Source organism: Pimephales promelas, chromosome 6 (genome assembly GCF_988280905.1).
Source record: "Pimephales promelas chromosome 6, fPimPro1.hap1.1, whole genome shotgun sequence".
Lineage (NCBI taxonomy): Eukaryota > Metazoa > Chordata > Actinopteri > Cypriniformes > Leuciscidae > Pimephales > Pimephales promelas.
Genome location: NC_142774.1, coordinates 19,697,644 through 19,718,218, shown reverse-complemented (window position 1 = coordinate 19,718,218; position 20,575 = coordinate 19,697,644). Strand labels below are relative to the sequence as shown.

General features: G+C 41.1%; 1 protein-coding gene across 1 annotated transcript in view; it reads left to right on the top strand.

Annotated features, from left to right (window-relative positions):
* pcca (propionyl-CoA carboxylase subunit alpha) overlaps nt 1-20,575 on the top strand; it is an 88,102-nt gene that overhangs the window by 8,473 nt on the left and 59,054 nt on the right. Inside the window, exons 3-6 of the mRNA XM_039672505.2 lie at nt 15,335-15,382; nt 15,598-15,666; nt 18,335-18,448; nt 18,691-18,744. Of these exons, the coding sequence (XP_039528439.1) occupies nt 15,335-15,382; nt 15,598-15,666; nt 18,335-18,448; nt 18,691-18,744 (285 nt within the window). The remainder of the gene's footprint in view (nt 1-15,334; nt 15,383-15,597; nt 15,667-18,334; nt 18,449-18,690; nt 18,745-20,575) is intronic.

Below are 20,575 nucleotides of genomic sequence, written 5' to 3'. Positions count from 1 at the left end.
TACTTTTACTTTTTGAACAACATACTATAAATATTATATTACCTATAATTATTATAAGATGTTATAAATTATATATTATAAATAACTGAATAAGTGGCTGATGAATGTCAATTCAAATATTTTGTGTTTAAAACAATGCAATACAATTATGATTTCAAAGAGTATTGTTTTATTACACGCAACACTCAAATATCTCAGACTGTTTGTCAAAAGTGCAAAATTGCAAAAAATAGCCTACTACATTGCAAGAACGAAATATACATTCAACATAAATTGCATTTAGAACATTTTCTCAAAAATAACGATTGAACTTGGACAAATAAGACCATGGGTAATTAACGTTTGTTTCTCCATCCTCAAAATCTGCCATCACCTGGGTGTGTCACTGTCAACCCACTTCTTTACGTCAGTGAACCGTTAGCCGCAAGATGCGTGATTAAACAACAGGTGGCGGTACTGGCAAAAAATGAGTTTGTAATCTAACAAGATGAAGAATATCCTTGCATCGGGCTGATTCGCGCAGGCTCGATAATGTAGCAATGTAGCTTTTGCTCGCGCTACACCGCTACTTGCTGCAAAAAGTAGTTAGCTACTGGAAAAGCTACACTGTTTAAAAACCAACTGAGCTACTGCCAAGCTACTGAAAAATGTAGTTAAGTTAGTAGCTTCGCTACTTGTAGTTAACTACTCCCCAACACTGATAATTAGCTAGAACTATGCACGTTCACAATTATTTCAGGAAGCACGGAAGGGAGGGGGAGGAGATGAGATGCGGAGGAGGGAGGGTCTAGCTCCGATTTGTTTGAAAATATTCGAACGTCAACACACAGAATCGCTTTGAGAACCTTTAACGAACTCCTCCTAGGGATTTAGTCGGATCGACTTCAAATTTCTGCTGTGCCTTCTAAAGGCATTGACGATGTAAAGTTGTGCTATCTGCGCGTTTTCGTCGATGGCCGTGTCCGTGGCGTCGATGATTCGCCATGAAACAGGAAGTTGTAGTAACTTGGCTGTAAATGCCCTGATCTGCTCCAAATTTTAGACGTCCGTGGCGTCGATGATTCGCCATGAAACAAGAAGTTGTAGTAACTTGGCTGTAAATGCCCAGATCTACACGGAATTTTACACATTTGACAAGAGTCCCGCCCTGAACAAATCTACATGCCGACATTCACCCACAGTCATAGCGCCACCTGCTGGCAACAGGAAGTGACCTTTAATGAAGCAGCGTAGCAAATTCACAGCCGCACCGGCTGAGCTGCAAAATATGCAACGCGGCCGCGTCACACCCCGACGGGCTACAGGTGCGAGGGCCCGCCCATCGCTGCTTGCAGCTTTAATTAGGGCCCGAGCACTAACAGTGCGAGGACCCTATTGAAACTGTTAGGGTTATTAGGGCCCGAGCACTAACAGTGCGAGGTCCCTATTGAAACTGTTAGGATTATTTTTTTTTTATTTTTTTTTTATTTTATTTTTTTTCTTTTTTCTGCAAAGTAAGTGCCATTTTCGGGGCCGCAACATGCTCAAAAACTCACCAAATTTGGCGCGCATGTCAGGACTGGTGAAAAATTTCGTATTTTGTGGGTTTCGCGGATGGGCGGGGCAAAATGGCACGATAGCGCCACCTAGAAAATTGAAAAAAATTAGCCCCTCGTCCACGTTCAACCTACATGCACGAAATTTGGTGGGGACGTGTATCATATCAAGACGCACAAAAAAGCCTCAAGAACCCATACCCTAAACTCGACAGGATGTCCGCCATTTTGAATTTGGCGGCCATTTTTGGACGATTTACAGACTCCGTACTTTAACGAACTCCTCCTAGGGATTTAGTCGGATGGACTTAAAATTTCTGCTGTGCCTTCTAAAGGCATTGACGATGTAAAGTTGTGCTATCTGCGCGTTTTCGTCGATGGGCGTGTCCGTGGCGTCGAAGATTCGCCATGAAACAGGAAGTTGTAATAACTTGGCTGTAAATGCCCAGACCTGCACGAAATTTTACACATTTGACAAGAGTCACGCCCTAAACAAATCTACATGCCGACATTCACCCTAAGTCATAGCGCCACCTGCTGGCAACAGGAAGTGACCTTTAACGTAGCAGCCCCCGCCATATGTTTGACCGACATGTACGAAATTTCTGTGGTACATCTAGCATGACCAGACGTACAAAAAAGCCTCAAGAACCCATACCCTAAACTCGACAGGAAGTCCGCCATTTTGAATTTGGCGACCGATTTGGGACGATTTACACACTCCGTACTTTAACGAACTCCTCCTAGGGAATTAGTCGGATCAAATTCACATTTCTGCTGTACCTTCTAAAGGCATTGACGATGTAAAGTTGTGCTATCTGCGTGTTTTCGTCGATGGGCGTGTCCGTGGCGTCGATGATTCGCCATGAAACAGGAAGTTGTAGTAACTTGGCTGTAAATGCCCAGATCTGCATGAAATTTTACACATTTGACAAGAGTCCCGCCCTGAACAAATCTACATGCTGTCATTCACCCACAGTAATAGCGCCACCTGCTGGCAACAGGAAGTGACCTTTAACGAAGCAGCCCCCTGTCGCATGTTTGACCGACATGTACGAAATTTCTGTGGCACATCTACCATGTCCAGACGCACTGAAAAGTCTCTTGGAGCGATGCCCTAAACTCAACAGGAAGTCGGCCATTTCGAATTTTACCGCCATTTTTGGATGATTTACTCATTACGTACTTTAACGAACTCCTCCTAGGGCTTTCGTCGGATTGACTTCACATTTCTGCTGTGCCTTCCAAAGGCATTGACGATGTAAAGTTGTGCTATCTGCGCGTTTTCGTCAATGGGTGTGTGTGTGGCGTCGATGATTCGCCATGAAACAGGAAGTTGTAGTAACTTGGCTGTAAATGCCTAGATCTGCACAAAATTTTACACATTTGACAAGAGTCCCGCCCTGAAAAAATCTACATTCAGAAATTCACCCACAGTCATAGCGCCACCTGCTGGCAACAGGAAGTGACCTTTAACGAAGCAGCCCCCGTCGCATGTTTGACCGACCTGTATGAAATTTCAGTGGTACATCTACCATGTCCAGCCGCACAGAAAAGTCTCTTGGAGCGATGCCCTAAACTCAACAGGAAGTCGGCCATTTCTAATTTCACCGCCATTTTTGGATGATTTACTCATTACGTACTTTAACTAACTCCTCCTAGGGAGTTATTCGGATCGACTTCAAATTTCTGCTGTGCCTTCTAAAGGCATTGACGATGAAAAGTTGTGCTATCTGCGTGTTTTCCTCAATGGGCGTGTCCGTGGCATCGATGATTCGCCATGAAACAGGAAGTTGTAGTAACTTGGCTGTAAATGCCCAGATCTGCACCAAATTGTACACATTTGACAAGAGTCCCGCCCTGAACAAATCTACATGCCGACATTCACCCAGTCATAGCGCCACCTGCTGGCAACAGGAAGTGACCTTTAATGAAGCAGCGTAGCAAATTTACAGCCGCACCGGCTGAGCTGCAAAATATGCGACGCGGCCGCCTCACACCCCGACGCGCTACAGGTGCGAGGGCCCGCCCATCGCTGCTTGCAGCTTTAATTTTTTTTATTTTTTCTGCAAAGTAAGTGCCATTTTCGGGGCCGCAACATGCTCAAAAACTCACCAAATTTGGCACGCATGTCAGGACTGGTGAAAAATTTCGTATTTTGTGGGTTTCGCAGATGGGCGGGGCAAAATGGCACGCTAGCGCCACCTAGAAAATTGGAAAAAATTAGCCCCTCGTCCACGTTCAACCTACATGCACGAAATTTGGTGGGGACGTGTATCATATCAAGACGCACAAAAAAGCCTCAAGAACCCATACCCTAAACTCGACAGGAGGTCCGCCATTTTGAATTTGGCGGCCATTTTTGGACGATTTACAGACTCCGTACTTTAACGAACTCCTCCTAGGGATTTAGTCGGATCAACTTCAAATTTCTGCTGTACCTTCTAAAGGCATTGACGATGTAAAGTTGTGCTATCTGCGCGTTTTCGTCGATGGGCGTGTCCGTGGCGTCGATGATTCGCCATGAAACAGGAAGTTGTAGTAACTTGGCTGTAAATGCCCAGATCTACACGAAATTTTACACATTTGACAAGAGTCCCGTCCTGAACAAATCTACATGCCGACATTCACCCACATTCATAGCGCCACCTAGTGGCAAGAGGAAGTGACATTTAACGAAGCAGCCCCCGTCGCATGTTTGACCGACATGTACGAAATTTCTGTGGTACATCTACCATGTCCAGACGCACAGAAAAGTCTCTTGGAGCGATGCCCTAAACTCAACAGGAAGTCAGCCATTTCTAATTTTACCGCCATTTTTGGATGATTTACTCATTACGTACTTTAACTAACTCCTCCTAGGGCTTTAGTCGGATCGCCTTCAAATTTCTGCTGTGCCTTCTAAAGGCATTGACGATGAAAAGTTGTGCTATCTGCGCGTTTTCGTCGATGGGCGTGTCCGTGGCGTCGATGATTCGCCATGAAACAGGAAGTTGTAGTAACTTGGCTGTAAATGCCCAGATCTGCACGAAATTTAACACATTTGACAAGAGTCCCGCCCTGATCAAATCTACATGCCGACATTCACCCACAGTCATAGCGCCACCTGCTGGCAACAGGAAGTGGCCTTTAACGAAGCAGTGTGGCAAATGCACAGCCGCACTGGCTGAGCTGCAGAAAATGAAACGCGGCCGCCTCAGACCCCGACGTGCTACAGGTGCGAGGGCCCGCCCATCGCTGCTTGCAGCTTTAATTTTTTATTTTTTTTATTTTTATTTTTTCTGCAAAGTAAGTGCCATTTTCGGGGCCGCAACATGCTCAAAAACTCACCAAATTTGGCACGCATGTCAGGAGGACTGGTGAAAAATTTAGTATTTTGTGGGTTTCGCGGATGGGCGGGGCAAAATGGCTCGCTAGCGCCACCTAGAAAATTGGAAAAAATTAGCCCCTCGTCCACGTTCAACCTACATGCACGAAATTTGGTGGGGACGTGTATCATATCAAGACGCACAAAAAAGCCTCAAGAACCCATACCCTAAACTCGACAGGAGGTCCGCCATTTTGAATTTGGCGGCCATTTTTGGACGATTTACAGACTCCGTACTTTAACTAACTCCTCCTAGGGATTTAGTCGGATCGACTTCAAATTTCTGCTGTGCCTTCTAAAGGCATTGACGATGTAAAGTTGTGCTATCTGCGTGTTTTCGTCGATGGGCGTGTCCGTGGCGTCGAAGATTCGCCATGAAACAGGAAGTTGTAGTAACTTGGCTGTAAATGCCCAGATCTACACAAAATTTTACACATTTGACAAGAGTCCCGCCCTGAACAAATCTACATGCCGACATTCACCCACAGTCATAGCGCCACCTGTTGGTAACAGGAAGTGTCCTTTAACGAAGCAGCCCCCGCCGCTTGTTTGACCGACATGTACGAAATTTCTGTGGTACTTCTACCATGACCAGACGCACAAAAAAGCCTCAAGAACCCATACCCTAAACTCGACAGGAAGTCCGCCATTTTGAATTTGGCGACCGATTTGGGACGATTTACACACTCCGTACTTTAACGAACTCCTCCTAGGGATTTAGTGGGATCAACTTCAAATTTCTGCTGTATTTTCTAAAGGCATTGACGATGTAAAGTTGTGCTATCTGCGCGTTTTCGTCGATGGGCGTGTCCGTGGCGTCGATGATTCGCCATGAAACAGGAAGTTGTAGTAACTTGGCTGTAAATGCTCAGATCTGCACGAAATTTTACACATTTGACAAAAGTCCCGCCCTGAACAAATCTACAATGCCGACATTCACCCACAGTCATAGCGCCACCTGCTGGTAACAGGAAGTGTCCTTTAACGAAGCAGCCCCCGCCGCTTGTTTGACCGACATGTACGAAATTTCTGTGGTACTTCTACCATGACCAGACGCACAAAAAAGCCTCAAGAACCCATACCCTAAACTCGACAGGAAGTCCGCCATTTTGAATTTGGCGACCGATTTGGGACGATTTACACACTCCGTACTTTAACGAACTCCTCCTAGGGATTTAGTGGGATCAACTTCAAATTTCTTCTGTACTTTCTAAAGGCATTGACGATGTAAAGTTGTGCTATCTGCGCGTTTTCGTCGATGGGCGTGTCCGTGGCGTCGATGATTCGCCATGAAACAGGAAGTTGTAGTAACTTGGCTGTAAATGCTCAGATCTGCACGAAATTTTACACATTTGACAAGAGTCCCGCCCTGAACAAATCTACATGCCGATATTCACCCACAGTCATAGCGCCATCTGCTGGCAACAGGAAGTGACATTTAATGAAGCAGCCCCCGCCGCTTGTTTGACCGACATGTACGAAATTTCTGTGGTGCATCTACCATGACTAGACGCACAAAAAAGCCTCAAGAACCCATACCCTAAACTCGACAGGAAGTCCGCCATTTTGAATTTGGCGGCCATTTTTGGACGATTTACACACTCCGTACTTTAACGAACTCCTCCTAGGGATTTAGTCGGATCGACTTCAAATTTCTGCTGTACCTTCTAAAGGCATTGACGATGTAAAGTTGTGCTATCTGCGCGTTTTCGTCGATGGGCGTGTCCGTGGCGTCGATGATTCGCCATGAAACAGGAAGTTGTAGTAACTTGGCTGTAAATGCTCAGATCTGCACGAAATTTTACACATTTGACAAGAGTCCCGCCCTGAACAAATCTACATGCCGATATTCACCCACAGTCATAGCGCCATCTGCTGGCAACAGGAAGTGACATTTAATGAAGCAGCCCCCGCCGCTTGTTTGACCGACATGTACGAAATTTCTGTGGTGCATCTACCATGACTAGACGCACAAAAAAGCCTCAAGAACCCATACCCTAAACTCGACAGGAAGTCCGCCATTTTGAATTTGGCGACCGATTTGGGACGATTTACACACTCCGTACTTTAACGAACTCCTCCTAGGGATTTAGTCGGATCAACTTAAAATTTCTGCTGTACCTTCTAAAGGCATTGACGATGTAAAGTTGTGCTATCTGTGCGTTTTCGTCCATGGGCGTGTCCGTGGCGTCGATGATTCGCCATGAAACAGGAAGTTGTTGTAACTTGGCTGTAAATGCCCAGATCTGCACGAAATTTTACATATTTGACAAGAGTCCCGTCCTGAACAAATCTACATGCCGACATTCACCCACAGTCATAGCGCCACCTAGTGGCAACAGGAAGTGACCTTTAACGAAGCAGCCCCCGCCGCATGTTTGACCGACATGTACGAAATTTTTGTGGTACAACTAACATATCCAGATGCACAGAAAAGTCTCTTGGAGCTATGCCCTAAACTCAACAGGAATTTGGCCATTTCTAATTTTACCGCCATTTTTGGATGATTTACTCATTACATACTTTAACGAACTCCTCCTAGGGATTTAGTCGGATCAACTTCAAATTTCTGCTGTACCTTCTAAAGGCATTGACGATGTAAAGTTGTGCTATCTGCGCGTTTTCGTCGATGGGCGTGTCCGTGGCGTCGATGATTCGCCATGAAAGAGGAAGTTGTAGTAACTTGGCTGTAAATGCCCAGATCTACACGAAATTTTACACATTTGACAAGAGTCCCGTCCTGAATAAATCTACATGCCGACATTCACCCACATTAATAGCGCCACCTAGTGGCAAGAGGAAGTGACTTTTAACGAAGCAGCACCCGTCGCATGTTTGACCGACATGCACGAAATTTCTGTGGTATATCTACCATGTCCAGACGCACAGAAAAGTCTCTTGGAGCGATGCCCTAAAGTCAACAGGAAATCGGCCATTTCTAATTTTACCGCCATTTTTGGATGATTTACTCATTACGTACTTTAACTAACTCCTCCTAGGGATTTAGTCGGATCGACTTCAAATTTCTGCTGTGCCTTCTAAAGGCATTGATGATGAAAAGTTGTGCAATCTGCGCATTTTCCTCACTGGGCGTGTCCGTGGCGTCGATGATTCGCCATGAAACAGAAAATTGTAGTAACTTGGCTGTAAATGCCCAGATCTGCACCAAACTGTACACATTTGACAAGAGTCCCGCCCTGAACAAAACTACATGCCGACATTCACCCACAGTCATAGCGCCACCTGCTGGCAACAGGAAGTGACCTTTAATGAAGCAGCGTAGCAAATTCACAGCCACAACAGCTGAGCTGCAAAATATGCAACGCGGCCACCTTACACCCCGACGCGCTACAGGTGCGAGGGCCCGCCCATCGCTGCTTGCAGCTTTAATTTTTTTTTCTTTTTTCTGCAAAGTAAGCGCCATTTTCGGGGCCGCAACATGCTCAAAAACTCACCAAATTTGGCACGCATGTCAGGACTGGTGAAAAATTTCGTATTTTGTGGGTTTCGCGGATGGGCGTGGCAAAATGGCTCCCTAGCGCCACCTAGAAAACTGCAAAAAATTAGCCCCTCGTCCACGTTCAACCTACAAGCACGAAATTTGGTGGGGACGTGTATCATATCAAGACGCACAAAAAAGCCTCAAGAACCCATACCCTAAACTCAACAGGAAGTCGGCCATTTTGAATTCGGCGCCCATTTTGGGACTATTTACACACTCCGTACTTTAACGTTCTCCTCCTAGGGATTTAGTCAGATCGACTTCAAATTTCTGCTGTGCCTTCTAAAGGCATTGACAATGTAAAGTTGTGCTATCTGCGCGTTTTCGTCGATGGGCGTGTCCGTGGCATCGATGATTCGCCATGAAACAGGAAGTTGTAGTAACTTGGCTGTAAATGCCAGATCTGCACGAAATTTTACACATTTGACAAGAGTCCCGCCCTGAAAAAATGTACATGCCGACATTCACCCACAGTCATAGCGCCACCTGCTGGCAACAGGAAGTGAACTTTAACGAAGCAGCCCCCGCCACATGTTTGACCGACATGTACGAAATTTCTCTGGTATATCTACCATGTCCAGACGCACAGAAAAGTCTCTTGGAGCAATGCCCTAAATTCAACAAGAAGTCGGCCATTTCTAATTTTACCGCCATTTTTAATGATTTACTTATTACCTACTTTAACGAACTCCTCCTAGGGATTTTGTCGGATCGACTTCAAATTTCTGCTGTGCCTTCTAAAGGCATTGCCGATGTAAAGTTGTGCTATCTGTGCGTTTTCGTCAATGGGCGTGTCCGTGGCGTCGATGATTCGCCATGAAACAGGAAGTTGTAGTTACTTGGCTGTAAATGCCCAGATCTGCACGAAATTTTACACATTTGACAAGAGTCCCGACCTGAACAAATCTACATGCCGACTTTCACCCACATTCATAGCGCCATCTGCTGGCAACAGGAAGTGACCTTTAATTAAGCAGCCCCCACCGCATGTTTGACCGACATGCACGAAATTTCTGTGGTACATCTACCATGTCCAGACGCACAGAAAAGCCTCCTGGAGCAATGCCCTAAACTCGACAGGAAGTCGGCCATTTCTAATTTTACCGCCATTTTTGGATGATTTACACACTCTGTACTTTAAAGAACTCCTCCTAGGGATTTAGTCAGATCGACTTCAAATTTCTGCTGTGCCTTCTAAAGGCATTGATGATGTAAAGTTGTGCTATCTGCGCATTTTCGTCGATGGGCGTGTCCGTGGCATAGGTGAATCGCCATGAAACAGGAAGTTGTAGTAACTTGGCTGTAAATGCCTAGATCTGCACCAAATTTTACACATTTGACAAGAGTCCCGCCCTGAACAAATCTACATGCCGACATTCACCCACAGTCATAGCGCCACCTAGTGGCAACAGGAAGTGAGCTTTAACGAAGCAGCCCCCACCGCATCTTTGACCGACAATATCCAGACGCACAGAAAAGTCTCTTGGAGCGATGCCTTAACTCAACAGGAAGTCTGTCATTTCTAATTTTTCCGTCATTTTTTGATGATTTACTCATTACATACTTTAACTAACTCCTCCTAAGGATTTTATCGGATCGACTTCAAATTTCTGCTGTGCCTTCTAAAGGCATTGATGATGTAAAGATGTGCTATCAATCTAACCATAAATGTTACCAGTAGCGGTGGCTTTTTAAAATCTATTTGAAATATTTTCGCAAGGGTTCTATGAAATTAGTATATATTTTTAGGAAGTTCAATGTGCCCAGTCAAGTTCACATTTCAACAGTCAACCTGGTAGCTGAAGTAGGCCTACTCCATAAACCACATTTAGTATAATTGTTTGTTTGATCTGACTACAGCACTTTAAAGCTAAATGTAAAAGCTTTTTATTTAAGTTTTATTTTAAACTTGAATTAAATGTATTTAAAAGCTGGCCAAAACTTGGCACTTCGCACTTTTTAGTTGCAAAAGTTTTTATTTTTGTATGAAGACACAAAGTAATATCAAACTTTTCTTTTAAATTATGTCTACTGCAATCAATCACATAGGAAAAAGTAAACTACATTTATATAGACCTGCGAATCGTTTTTTTGAATCGAGAATCGTTTTTGAATCGAAAATCGATTTTGAATCTCAAGACAAAAAATCGGTATCGAATCGTGACATTTTCTGAATCGTGCACCCCTAGTAACTTGGCTGTAAATGCCCAGATCTGCACGAAATTTTACACATTTGACAAGAGTCCCGTCCTGAACAAATCTACATGCCGACCTTCACCCTAAGTCATAGCGCCACCTGCTGGCAACAGGAAGTGACCTTTAACGATGCAGCGTAGCAAATGCACAGCCGCACTGGCTGAGCTGCAGAAAATGCAACACGGTCACCTCAGACCCCGAAGCGCTACAGGTGCGAGGGCCCGCCCATCGCTGCTTGCAGCTTTAATAATTCTAACAGTTTCAATAGGGTCCTCGCACTGTTAGTGCTCGGGCCCTAAAAATAACCCTAACAGTTTCAATAGGGTCCTCGCACTGTTAGTGCTCGGGCCCTAAAAATAACCCTAACAGTTTCAATAGGGTCCTCGCACTGTTAGTGCTCGGGCCCTAAAAATAACCCTAACAGTTTCAATAGGGTCCTCGCACTGTTAGTGCTCGGGCCCTAATAAGGACAAGCATCCACAAGGATACGCATTTTGACGTAACAACAATGTTAGACACATAATTAATACGATTAATATGTAATTAACACTAATTAATATGATTAGTCTTTTGCTTGACTCTGTTATTAAACATCTAATAATGTGTTGCTAATGTTACACAAACTATGTTCTCATTTCCCATATATTATATAGCCACACACACATAAACAGAGACACCAGCCCGCTTCTCCCAACCCCCCCCCCCTGTTTGAGATTATTATTGTTAATTAGAAAGTTGTTTGGCTTGAATAGAACAATATACACGGCAAGTTTTGTTACTGTCAGTAAAACTAACTAAGTTATATCACACTTTATCTGTCCTTTTTTAGTCATAAAATTAATTTCCTCGCCACGGCCAAACCGTTCGAGATATCAAAAATCTGTCCGGAATTTAGCATCCTCAATGTCTTGACTTCATGTTCACGTGACACCACGAGTTTGGGGGTGATTGGTAACAGCATGGGTTGTAATTTGATGTTTTTCTCCTAGGACATTTATTCAAACAACCCATAATTCCCGACTTCCATTTGAACTGTTGTAAAACTTAGAGCATGAAAGTTGTTTGGCCTGATGTGATCTATGAGTGTACCGAGTTTCATATCAATTCATGCACGTGTGTTTGATTTATGGACAAATGTTCGAATCCCAGTCCAGGGGGCGCTGTCGAGCCGCCCTGCCACGCCCTGTTACCAGCTTCAGGCCGGCCCTGATGGCCGTGGGTTCTGACCCGTGTGCAAAGTTTCAAGAGTTTTAGAGTATGTTAAGGCCCCCCAAAATGCATGAGAAGTCACACACAGCAAATAAAGGGTTAAAATTAACCCGACAGTCCCCCCTCCTCTCACTCACACACAGAGACACTGAGAGACTGGCAAAATTATGAGATTTTCTCAACATTCAAACAAAAATATCCGACTTCCTCTTGGTCCGAGCTAATGACTATGAATTAGAAAGTTGTCCGGCTTGAGGAGTACAATGTACATACCGATTTTTGTAACTGTAGATAAAACTAACAACCCCACTTTTGTCAAAAGGTGGCGCTATTTAGTCCCTGCACCACGCCCGTTTCTGAAACTTTGCACAAGTCTACTGGCTAGTAAATGTGATGTGTCTGTTGAATTTCATGCAATTTCAAGCATGCTAAGAGTCTCAAAAGCATCCTAAAAGAATTTCAAAGTTTGATGCTTTGCCCCGGCAACAGTATCAAAGATATCAAGAGTCCAATGACAGGTCTACATCTGCCGTGTATTTACATTATACAGATGAAGTTTGAAGCAAATCAGGTAAAAATAAGAGGTTGATTTCAAAGCATTCTGAAAGTGACACACTTCCTGCTGCCAGTTGGTGCCGCTATAACTTTGACTGACATAGTCACATCTATGTGATCGGCCCCTTACAACGAATACACTGCTGAAGTTTTATCAAGATCAGTTAATGTATAAAGAAGTTATAACACACTTCCTGTTTCACGTTTCTCTCCATAAATTTGTTTCCTCGTCACGGCCAAACCGTTCGAGACATCAAAAATCCACACACAAGCTTTCACCTCAATGTCTTGACTTCACGCTGACCGAGTTTCGTCAAATTTGGATCAGTGCTCTAGGAGGAGTACTTTAATTTGCATTGCGTGTGTTTTACAAAGAACCCTCAATGGCCGACTTCCTGTTGGGCTGGGGTAAAAACTAATAGTATGAAGTATGAAACGATGAGATCTATATGTGTACTGAGTTTCATATTATTACATGCAAGCGTGTTTGATTTATGGACCAAGTTTTTGGACCCTGTTCCAGGGGGCGCTGTTGAGCCCCCCTGCCACCCGGGGTACCATCTCAGCCCGGCTCTGATGGCCGCGGGTTCTGACCCGTGTGCAAAGTTTCAAGAGTTTTCGAGCACGTTAAGGGCCCCAAAAGTGCCTGAATAGTCGTAATAAAAATAATAAAAATAGAAATGAATCCGAATAGAAGGAAAACAATAGGGCCTTCGCCCTTTCAGGGCTTGGGCCATAATAATCCAAAGGAAAACAATAGGGCTCTGCGCCCTTTCAGGGCTTGGGCCCTAATGATTATTGATTATCAACTCTTGTAAATGTTATTCATCTTCAGAGAAGCTTACTATAGATATATTTGTTTGTTACATGGAGTTTCTGGTTTTTTTTATCTCATTTGTTGTCATGGTTTTATGTTGTTCTCCTTTGGTTGGTATAGTTACTGATTTACATTTTCCTTATTAATGATTGTGATTTACTTTAAAATTACCGTATAAAACATATTTTATTAACTGAAGTAATGTTCATAAAAAATTACTAAAATCAGTTTTTTTTTTTTTTACCTTTATAATACTCTACCTTTATAATAATACAAATACTTTGTAATTACTCGCCCTCATGTCGTTCCAACCCCGTAAGACTTTCCTTCATGTTTGTAACACAAATTAAGGCAATTTCAATTTCATTTTGCCGGTCCAGAAAAGTTAGTAAAGATATTGTTAATATTGTCCAAGTGACTACAGTGGCTCAACCTTAAGTTTATCAAGCGACGAGAATACTTTTTGTGTGCAAAAAAATAAAAATAGCGACCTTATTCAATTTTCTTCACGAGAAAAGTGAGTTCACGAGAGCGCCATGACGCATGCGCTAGAACCGAGAATATAATGCACACCTTAGTACCATTTTAAAAACTAAATCAAAACCCATCTGCGTCATGTTCTCAATTCCAGCCCATGCGTCGTGGCGCTCTCGTAAACTCACATCAGAGACCCAAAAAGTATTCTCGTCACTTGATTAACTTAAGGTTGAGCCACTGTAGTCACTTGGACTATTTTCACAATGTCCATGTCCTTACTAACTTTTACCTGGACCAGCAGAATTAAATTGCCTAGAAGCCTATGAAGGAGTGAAACAGCTCTCAGATTTCATTAAAAAAATCATTGATGTCTTGCGTGGTTGGAACATCATGAGGGTAAGTAATTACTGGCAGAATTTTCATTTTTGGGTGAACTATCTCTTTAAGGTGCACAGGTTTAAACACATACAAAAACACCATAATGATATAACATGCATGACTCTAAAATAATGCAAGAAGCATTCATTTAACAAGATAAGATAACATAAAACTCTAATGCACATATTTGATAATAAAACAGTTATTTCAATGAAAAAAAAAAAACGTCAAATGTGAGCTGTAAGAAAGAGAATTCTGGGAATGTCAATTTACAGTTTTACTGTAAGATGATTTGTTCTTTTTTACTTCCAAAAACTGTACATAATAGTATTTTACTATACAATAACAATTACATGAAATATCCCATTAGGTCTGTTAGAAAGTTTTTCACCATATAGGGTAGGGGAACTTACCGTTAACCAATTAACAGGTTTTAACCATAGCTTTTTTTTTTTTTTTTTTTACATCTTTTCCCATTAAAGTCATATCCAAAATCCAAAATGTGTGGCATTTTCAAAATTCATTGATTTATTTATGAATTTGAAAATTCATCGATTTATTTGTGAGAGTGTTAAGTAGCATCTGAACAGTCAAATGAAGTATCTAAATATAAATATCCATGGAGGAAACTAAGATGTATCAGTTCAAGGCTCAAAATTCTCTTTGCATCATCTTAACACTCCCGAAATCCTAAATCCATCCAAGTAGCTTTGATGTGCCATTCTCAAACAATCAACCTTTGCCTGGAGGTTGTTTGTTTATGTTTGTTGGGCAATTGGGGGTGTAGCAATATGAGCAAATGGGAAAATATGCTTTGAGTTTAGGAATGTGTTCTTGGGAGACACGTTGCCCAAGGCTCATCTTGACACATGGTTTATTGGCAGACACTTCCTTCAGTTTTTCCATAAATTGTTTACATGTGGCAGACAACATTAGTGAAGCCTCACGCTTTGATGTTTTAAGGCCCACTAACATCCACCTTAACACTCATCTAGATCTCCCTATTAGAAATTGTGAATGTTCATTGCACTACATGGAATAGATAACCGTAATTTAATATTTATGTTCTGGACATGGCTAAACTGGGTTTTGGACCTGTTGTACCGTTTTTTCCAGTTCTGGACTTAGAACTTTCTTTTCTAAAAAGCAGTGTGTGTTGACGTGTGTGTTGTGTTATTTAACAGCTTTCACTTACAGCTAAAGAGCTTTAGTCAGCGTTAGAGCACACACACTGTGGACAAATCAAGTGTTGACAAAACAAATGTCTTAATCGCCCTGTTCCCTTTTCCTTTCCACAGACCTTTGATAAAATCCTCATTGCAAACAGAGGCGAGATCGCCTGCAGGGTAAGCGAGTGTGTGTGTTCTTCACCAGGCAGATTCTTTTCAGTGTGTTTATGGCAAAACATTACATTTGTCTTTAGGCCATTTTATTTTTTAATCATGGTGAAGTTCTACATGTGTTGTTTACATGAAGTTACATGTACTTCCAGTGCAGTTTTATTACTATGGAATATAAACATTCATATTTGTGTCTTAATTATTTTCTTTTGCATTCATAGGTGATTAAAACTTGTAAGAAGATGGGCATCAAGTCGGTTGCAGTTCACAGTGATGTTGACTCTTGTGCGGTGAGAGAAAGTGATATTTAAAAGTACCCTAAATATAGACATTAGCTATGTTTCCATCCACCTATTTTTATGTAACTTTTGGATTATCGCATAAAAAAAATCATTGGATGGAAACACCAAGATGGACATAAATTCAAAAAAATGTGCATAAAAACCTTTTTATCCGATAAGAAGACGTGCATAAACTACGATTGACCGAATAAATCTTTCAATGCGCTATAAAAAACTTTCTCAATAGAGGATGTGGATGTGTGGATAACTGGACTAACCAGTGGACTAATCTCATTGCACAGCATCTTAAATATTGGTTTGATCATTCTGGAATGCCTGAGTCAAAGTCTGTCATTAAAATGATTTGGATTAATTCCCTCCCAGAAGCATCTTGCATGATTGCATTCCTAAACACCAGGCATCGGAACAAAAGGTAACCTGACAGTGTTAATTGTGTTTTGTCTGCGCGATCTGTGCTTTATTCACAAATGTTTTATACAATTTTCCAATTTTGTGCAAAAGTTAAATTCACAACTTTGGATGGAAACTTGGCTAAATACAGTGAAGTTTAAAGGTCTGACAATACATTTAAAATTTTAGATTTTAAACTGAAAATCCTTCTGTTGTACCTCCTAGATTCATTAATGTGTTTTATTACAGTTGGTGACCATTGTGTTTTATTGTATGGACAAAATAAAAAACGCAGAAAGTTCTCAAAATATCTTTTATGTCCCACAGAATAAAGTAACAGGTTTGGAAAGAAAGGATGACATAATTTTTTTATGTTTGATTGGACTATCCCTTTAATTTTTCAATTCCTCAAATTATTATCCTGATGGTATCATTTAATTAAAATTCTTGTATTAAATTAGGAAAAAAGATCTCTTTTGGACTCTGTTATTATTTTTTCTAACTTTCAAAAAAAGAGATTACTAATGTATCTGCCTATAAAGTATATACAGTACAGGAAGACTGAAGCATTTGAATTGAATACATAGATTTGCTGCAGCAGGTTAGTCATCTGGAGGCAGTCTGCTACTAATAACTACATTACCCCACTAGACTTTTACAAGCATTGCAAGATAAACCAAAGCTTTTGCTCCTCTTATCTTTTCATTGAGTGTAATACTGTGTTCCCATGATTGATAGCTGTCAGTTTTCTCCCCCTCCTATTCCATATGCATGAGAGTGGGGGTGGGAGCAGAGCAGTGGGGGATAATCTGGACTCTGGATGGGGGAACAAATTGACATCAGAAGTCCATATACTGACCTCAGGATTGATGTTCAAATATTTTACAAACACATTCTTATTTTTTTTTCATTCAACCTTTATTAGAATTTTCTATCATACCAAGAAAGATAAATGAATTGTCTTGATATTAAAGTGTTTCATTAAAAGTAATGGAACCCACAGGCTATCTCACATCCTCTCTGGTTAACAGGGTAGGTGTTGACAGAAAAATACGTTTATTGGGCCCCTGAAAGTAATGGTCGGAAGCCGTCAAGTTTGGCGCTGCTTCGAAAGACTCAGACAGAATACTCATTAAACTCACTGGCAATGAAAACTTGTCTAGAGATTTGTCAGTCCAAGTCTGAATTTAAGATATCAATTTAGTAAACAAAAAGGATAATAACGTGTAATTAAATGATCAATTCTTCAGTTAGCCATAAGATGATACAGAATGTCAGGGTGTGCAGTTAGTATGCAGTTATACTATCTCACGTCTCTGCTAGATCTTTGAGCGAGCTCATCCACCTCTGTTTGCGTCACCCTCGTTAAATGTGAGGAAAAACAACTTCTCCCTTTTTACACATGTATGGAGAACATTAGCAGAGAAGCAGCAGTTGGCTAGCATGCCTTTTCCAAACCTCCCCTGTTGATGCAGTTGTCAATATTAATGCTTCCCCATTGTGAGGTCTGTCACTCAGTCAGCTCACTGTCACAGTTGCTTCACACCATGTGTGACGACATGTTGGCCACACAGACAATCTGTTTGTGCTTTCTGTGGGATGAACTCACTGGCATTACCAGCAATGAAAATGAGTATTAAAATGCTGAGAATTGGCTACAAAATTGGGTATGACAAAAAAAAAATTAATCAAACATCAGAATATGCAAAATATGGTAAAAACAGCAAACCTTTGCAATAATACTTCTCACACATTACAAAAAACCCATGAGAGCATATGATTTTTTTTTTTTTATTTTTTTTTTTTTTTACATTTTAGCAATTTTACATTTAGCATTTTAACACTACTGGAAAAGCACTTATTTATTTTGCTATCCTGAATCTCATACAGCAGAGCAAGGCACTAGCAACGTCAAGAACATAGATTCGTTTTCAACATTCCACAATTTTCACAACACATGATTCAATTCAATTCAAACAAATAGCGCTTTTCACAATACATATTGTTTCAAAGCAGCTTTACAGAAAGTGCATTTCGGAAATGTACATAGAAAAAATGCAGTAAGTTAATCATATTTTAATTTAGGGCATAACACATCGCTGGCGTTGAGTCGTCTCTTCACTGGCGTTTGACTTTGCAGGCTTTAATGAGGAAAAAGTGAGAGAATTTCAAGAGCAAAAATAAGTTAACTAGTATTTTCAACAACTCAAAAAGTCATATGGGTTAAATTGACCAGCTTCATATAATTTGTCTTTCTTTCCTTTAGGTTCATGTGAAGATGGCTGATGAAGCTGTGTGTGTCGGTCCTGCCCCTACCAGTAAAAGTTACCTGAACATGGATGCTATCATGAATGCTGTCAAGCAGACTGGAGCTCAAGCTGTGAGTGTGTGTGTGTGTGTGTGTGTGTGTGTGAGGTAAAACACTGGGGACTTTAGCTCAGTTGGAGCCTAATCCGTGTTGGTAGAAACACGGTCATGCATTATTAACATGGCAAACTGGTCAATGTTATCTATAAACATAACTGAATGATGTGATGGAGCTGAAATGTCACCTGTATAACACACATACTTTGGATGCATAAAGGTAAATCATTTTTTAAAACTTGTCTCTCTCTTTTGTAGGTTCACCCTGGCTATGGATTCTTATCTGAAAATAAGGAGTTTGCCAAGAGACTTGTGAGTCTGCCTTTTTACTGAAAAAGTGTAAAGTGAAAAAAATGGATTGTTAATATTTAAATGACTTTGTGTTGGCGTTGGGGGCAGAGAAGCCCCTCACTTATTGTTCTACGTCAGCCAGTGTCCCTCCCACACACACACACACACACACAGTTTTTGTAATTAACAGGTCGGACCCCCCAGTAGTAATTTAATTAAAGGTGTGAATTCTGAGGTGAGAAGATTATTTGCAACCCAAATAAGGGCAGAAAGGCCAAAAGGGTCATTTGATAAAGAGATTCAGTACCACATTCACATTCAGTTCCAGTGGAAGGACAGTGCTCTGTTTCTTAGAATGTAGCCAGTGCGGATTGTCAGTGCCACATGATCCTTCAGAAATCAGTCTAATATGATGATTTGGTGTTCTTGTAACATTTTTTATTATTATAATAAATAAGCTGAAAATGTTAGTATTTCTGTGTAAACAGTGGCATATTTGAAAAGAACATTTTAACAATGTGAAAGTCTTTACTGTTAGTTTTAATTTAACACATCCTTTCTGAATAAAAGTGTTATTATTTTTTTAATCTTACTGACCACAAACTTTTGAATGGTAGTGGAGGTGGTTGATTTTCAAAATCCTAAAGGAGTTATTAAGCCACATGACTTACAAAATGTTTATGGATATCCTGCTAATTTTTCCCATGCAAAAACATTTAATGGAGACTGGATCTTCAAAAAAGTACACAAAAAGCACCATAAAATTGGTCCAAATGACTTGTGAGCTTTTTAACAACATGTTTAATTCAGCTTAATTTTGCGATAGTCTTCCACTCCAGATTCTCTGATTTTCAACCAGATTTTTATTGTTACTATGTCAGTAATATTATGTAAAGCAACAATGTGATTTTGTCATATTCAAGATTAAATCATTCAGATTGGGTTTTTGTGAACCAAATCACAACTTTCCTCATAGTCCACATTTCCACAGCCATCCAACTTTTCCACAACTCTTAGTTTAGATGGATGAGATTTTTTAGTGAATAATACATACAGACTGTTAGACTATGCAAAGCCTTTTTAAATTCAGTACAATACTTTTATATATAACATACAATCCAAGTGGGCTAATTTTATGGAATTTTTTTTGCACTGTTTTTTAAGTTGGAAAGTTTCAGCCTCCTTTTTTTCAGTAGCATGAAAAGAATGAGTATGTTATTCAAGAAAGATTCCCTTTGCATTCAACGAAAGTATATTCAAAGAAAGAGACAATTTGAAACAACATTGTGATAAGTAAATGTTGAATAGAATAGAATTTTTGGGTGAACCATCTCTTTAACCTGTGTCCCAAAATAATAGAGCCAAGCGCCTCTGTGCCGACAAGTGCATGTGCCAACCTCCAACTGTGCCTCAGTGTTGCCATGGCAACTAAACTCAGAAGCTACCATCTTTTTTTTTTAACCCTTCAATCGATTACGACTAAATAAGGACATGCAGGCATGGCAGGCCTCAAACACACTCAGAGAGTTCGCATGGGGCCGTCACTCTCTTTTTCATCTTGATATTTTCACTTTGTTTTAGGATTCCAGATTTCCTCTTTTTGCTGCGTTGTTGAAGAGAGAAAAGCGGAACAGACAGAATTTGAGAATAGAGATGAGGGAAGATGACATGCCTCTCTGTTTCTCTACTTTTGTCCATAATAGTCAATCCTGGTTATTTATTTTGTCTGGTGTGCGTATCATCTGTGTTCTGTGTCTCTTATTCTCTGCTGCAGTCTAGTTTAAAACGCAAGGCTCTCCGGCAGCTTCGTTGACGTGCTCGCAAGATCTCCTTTGATATAAATCACATTCAG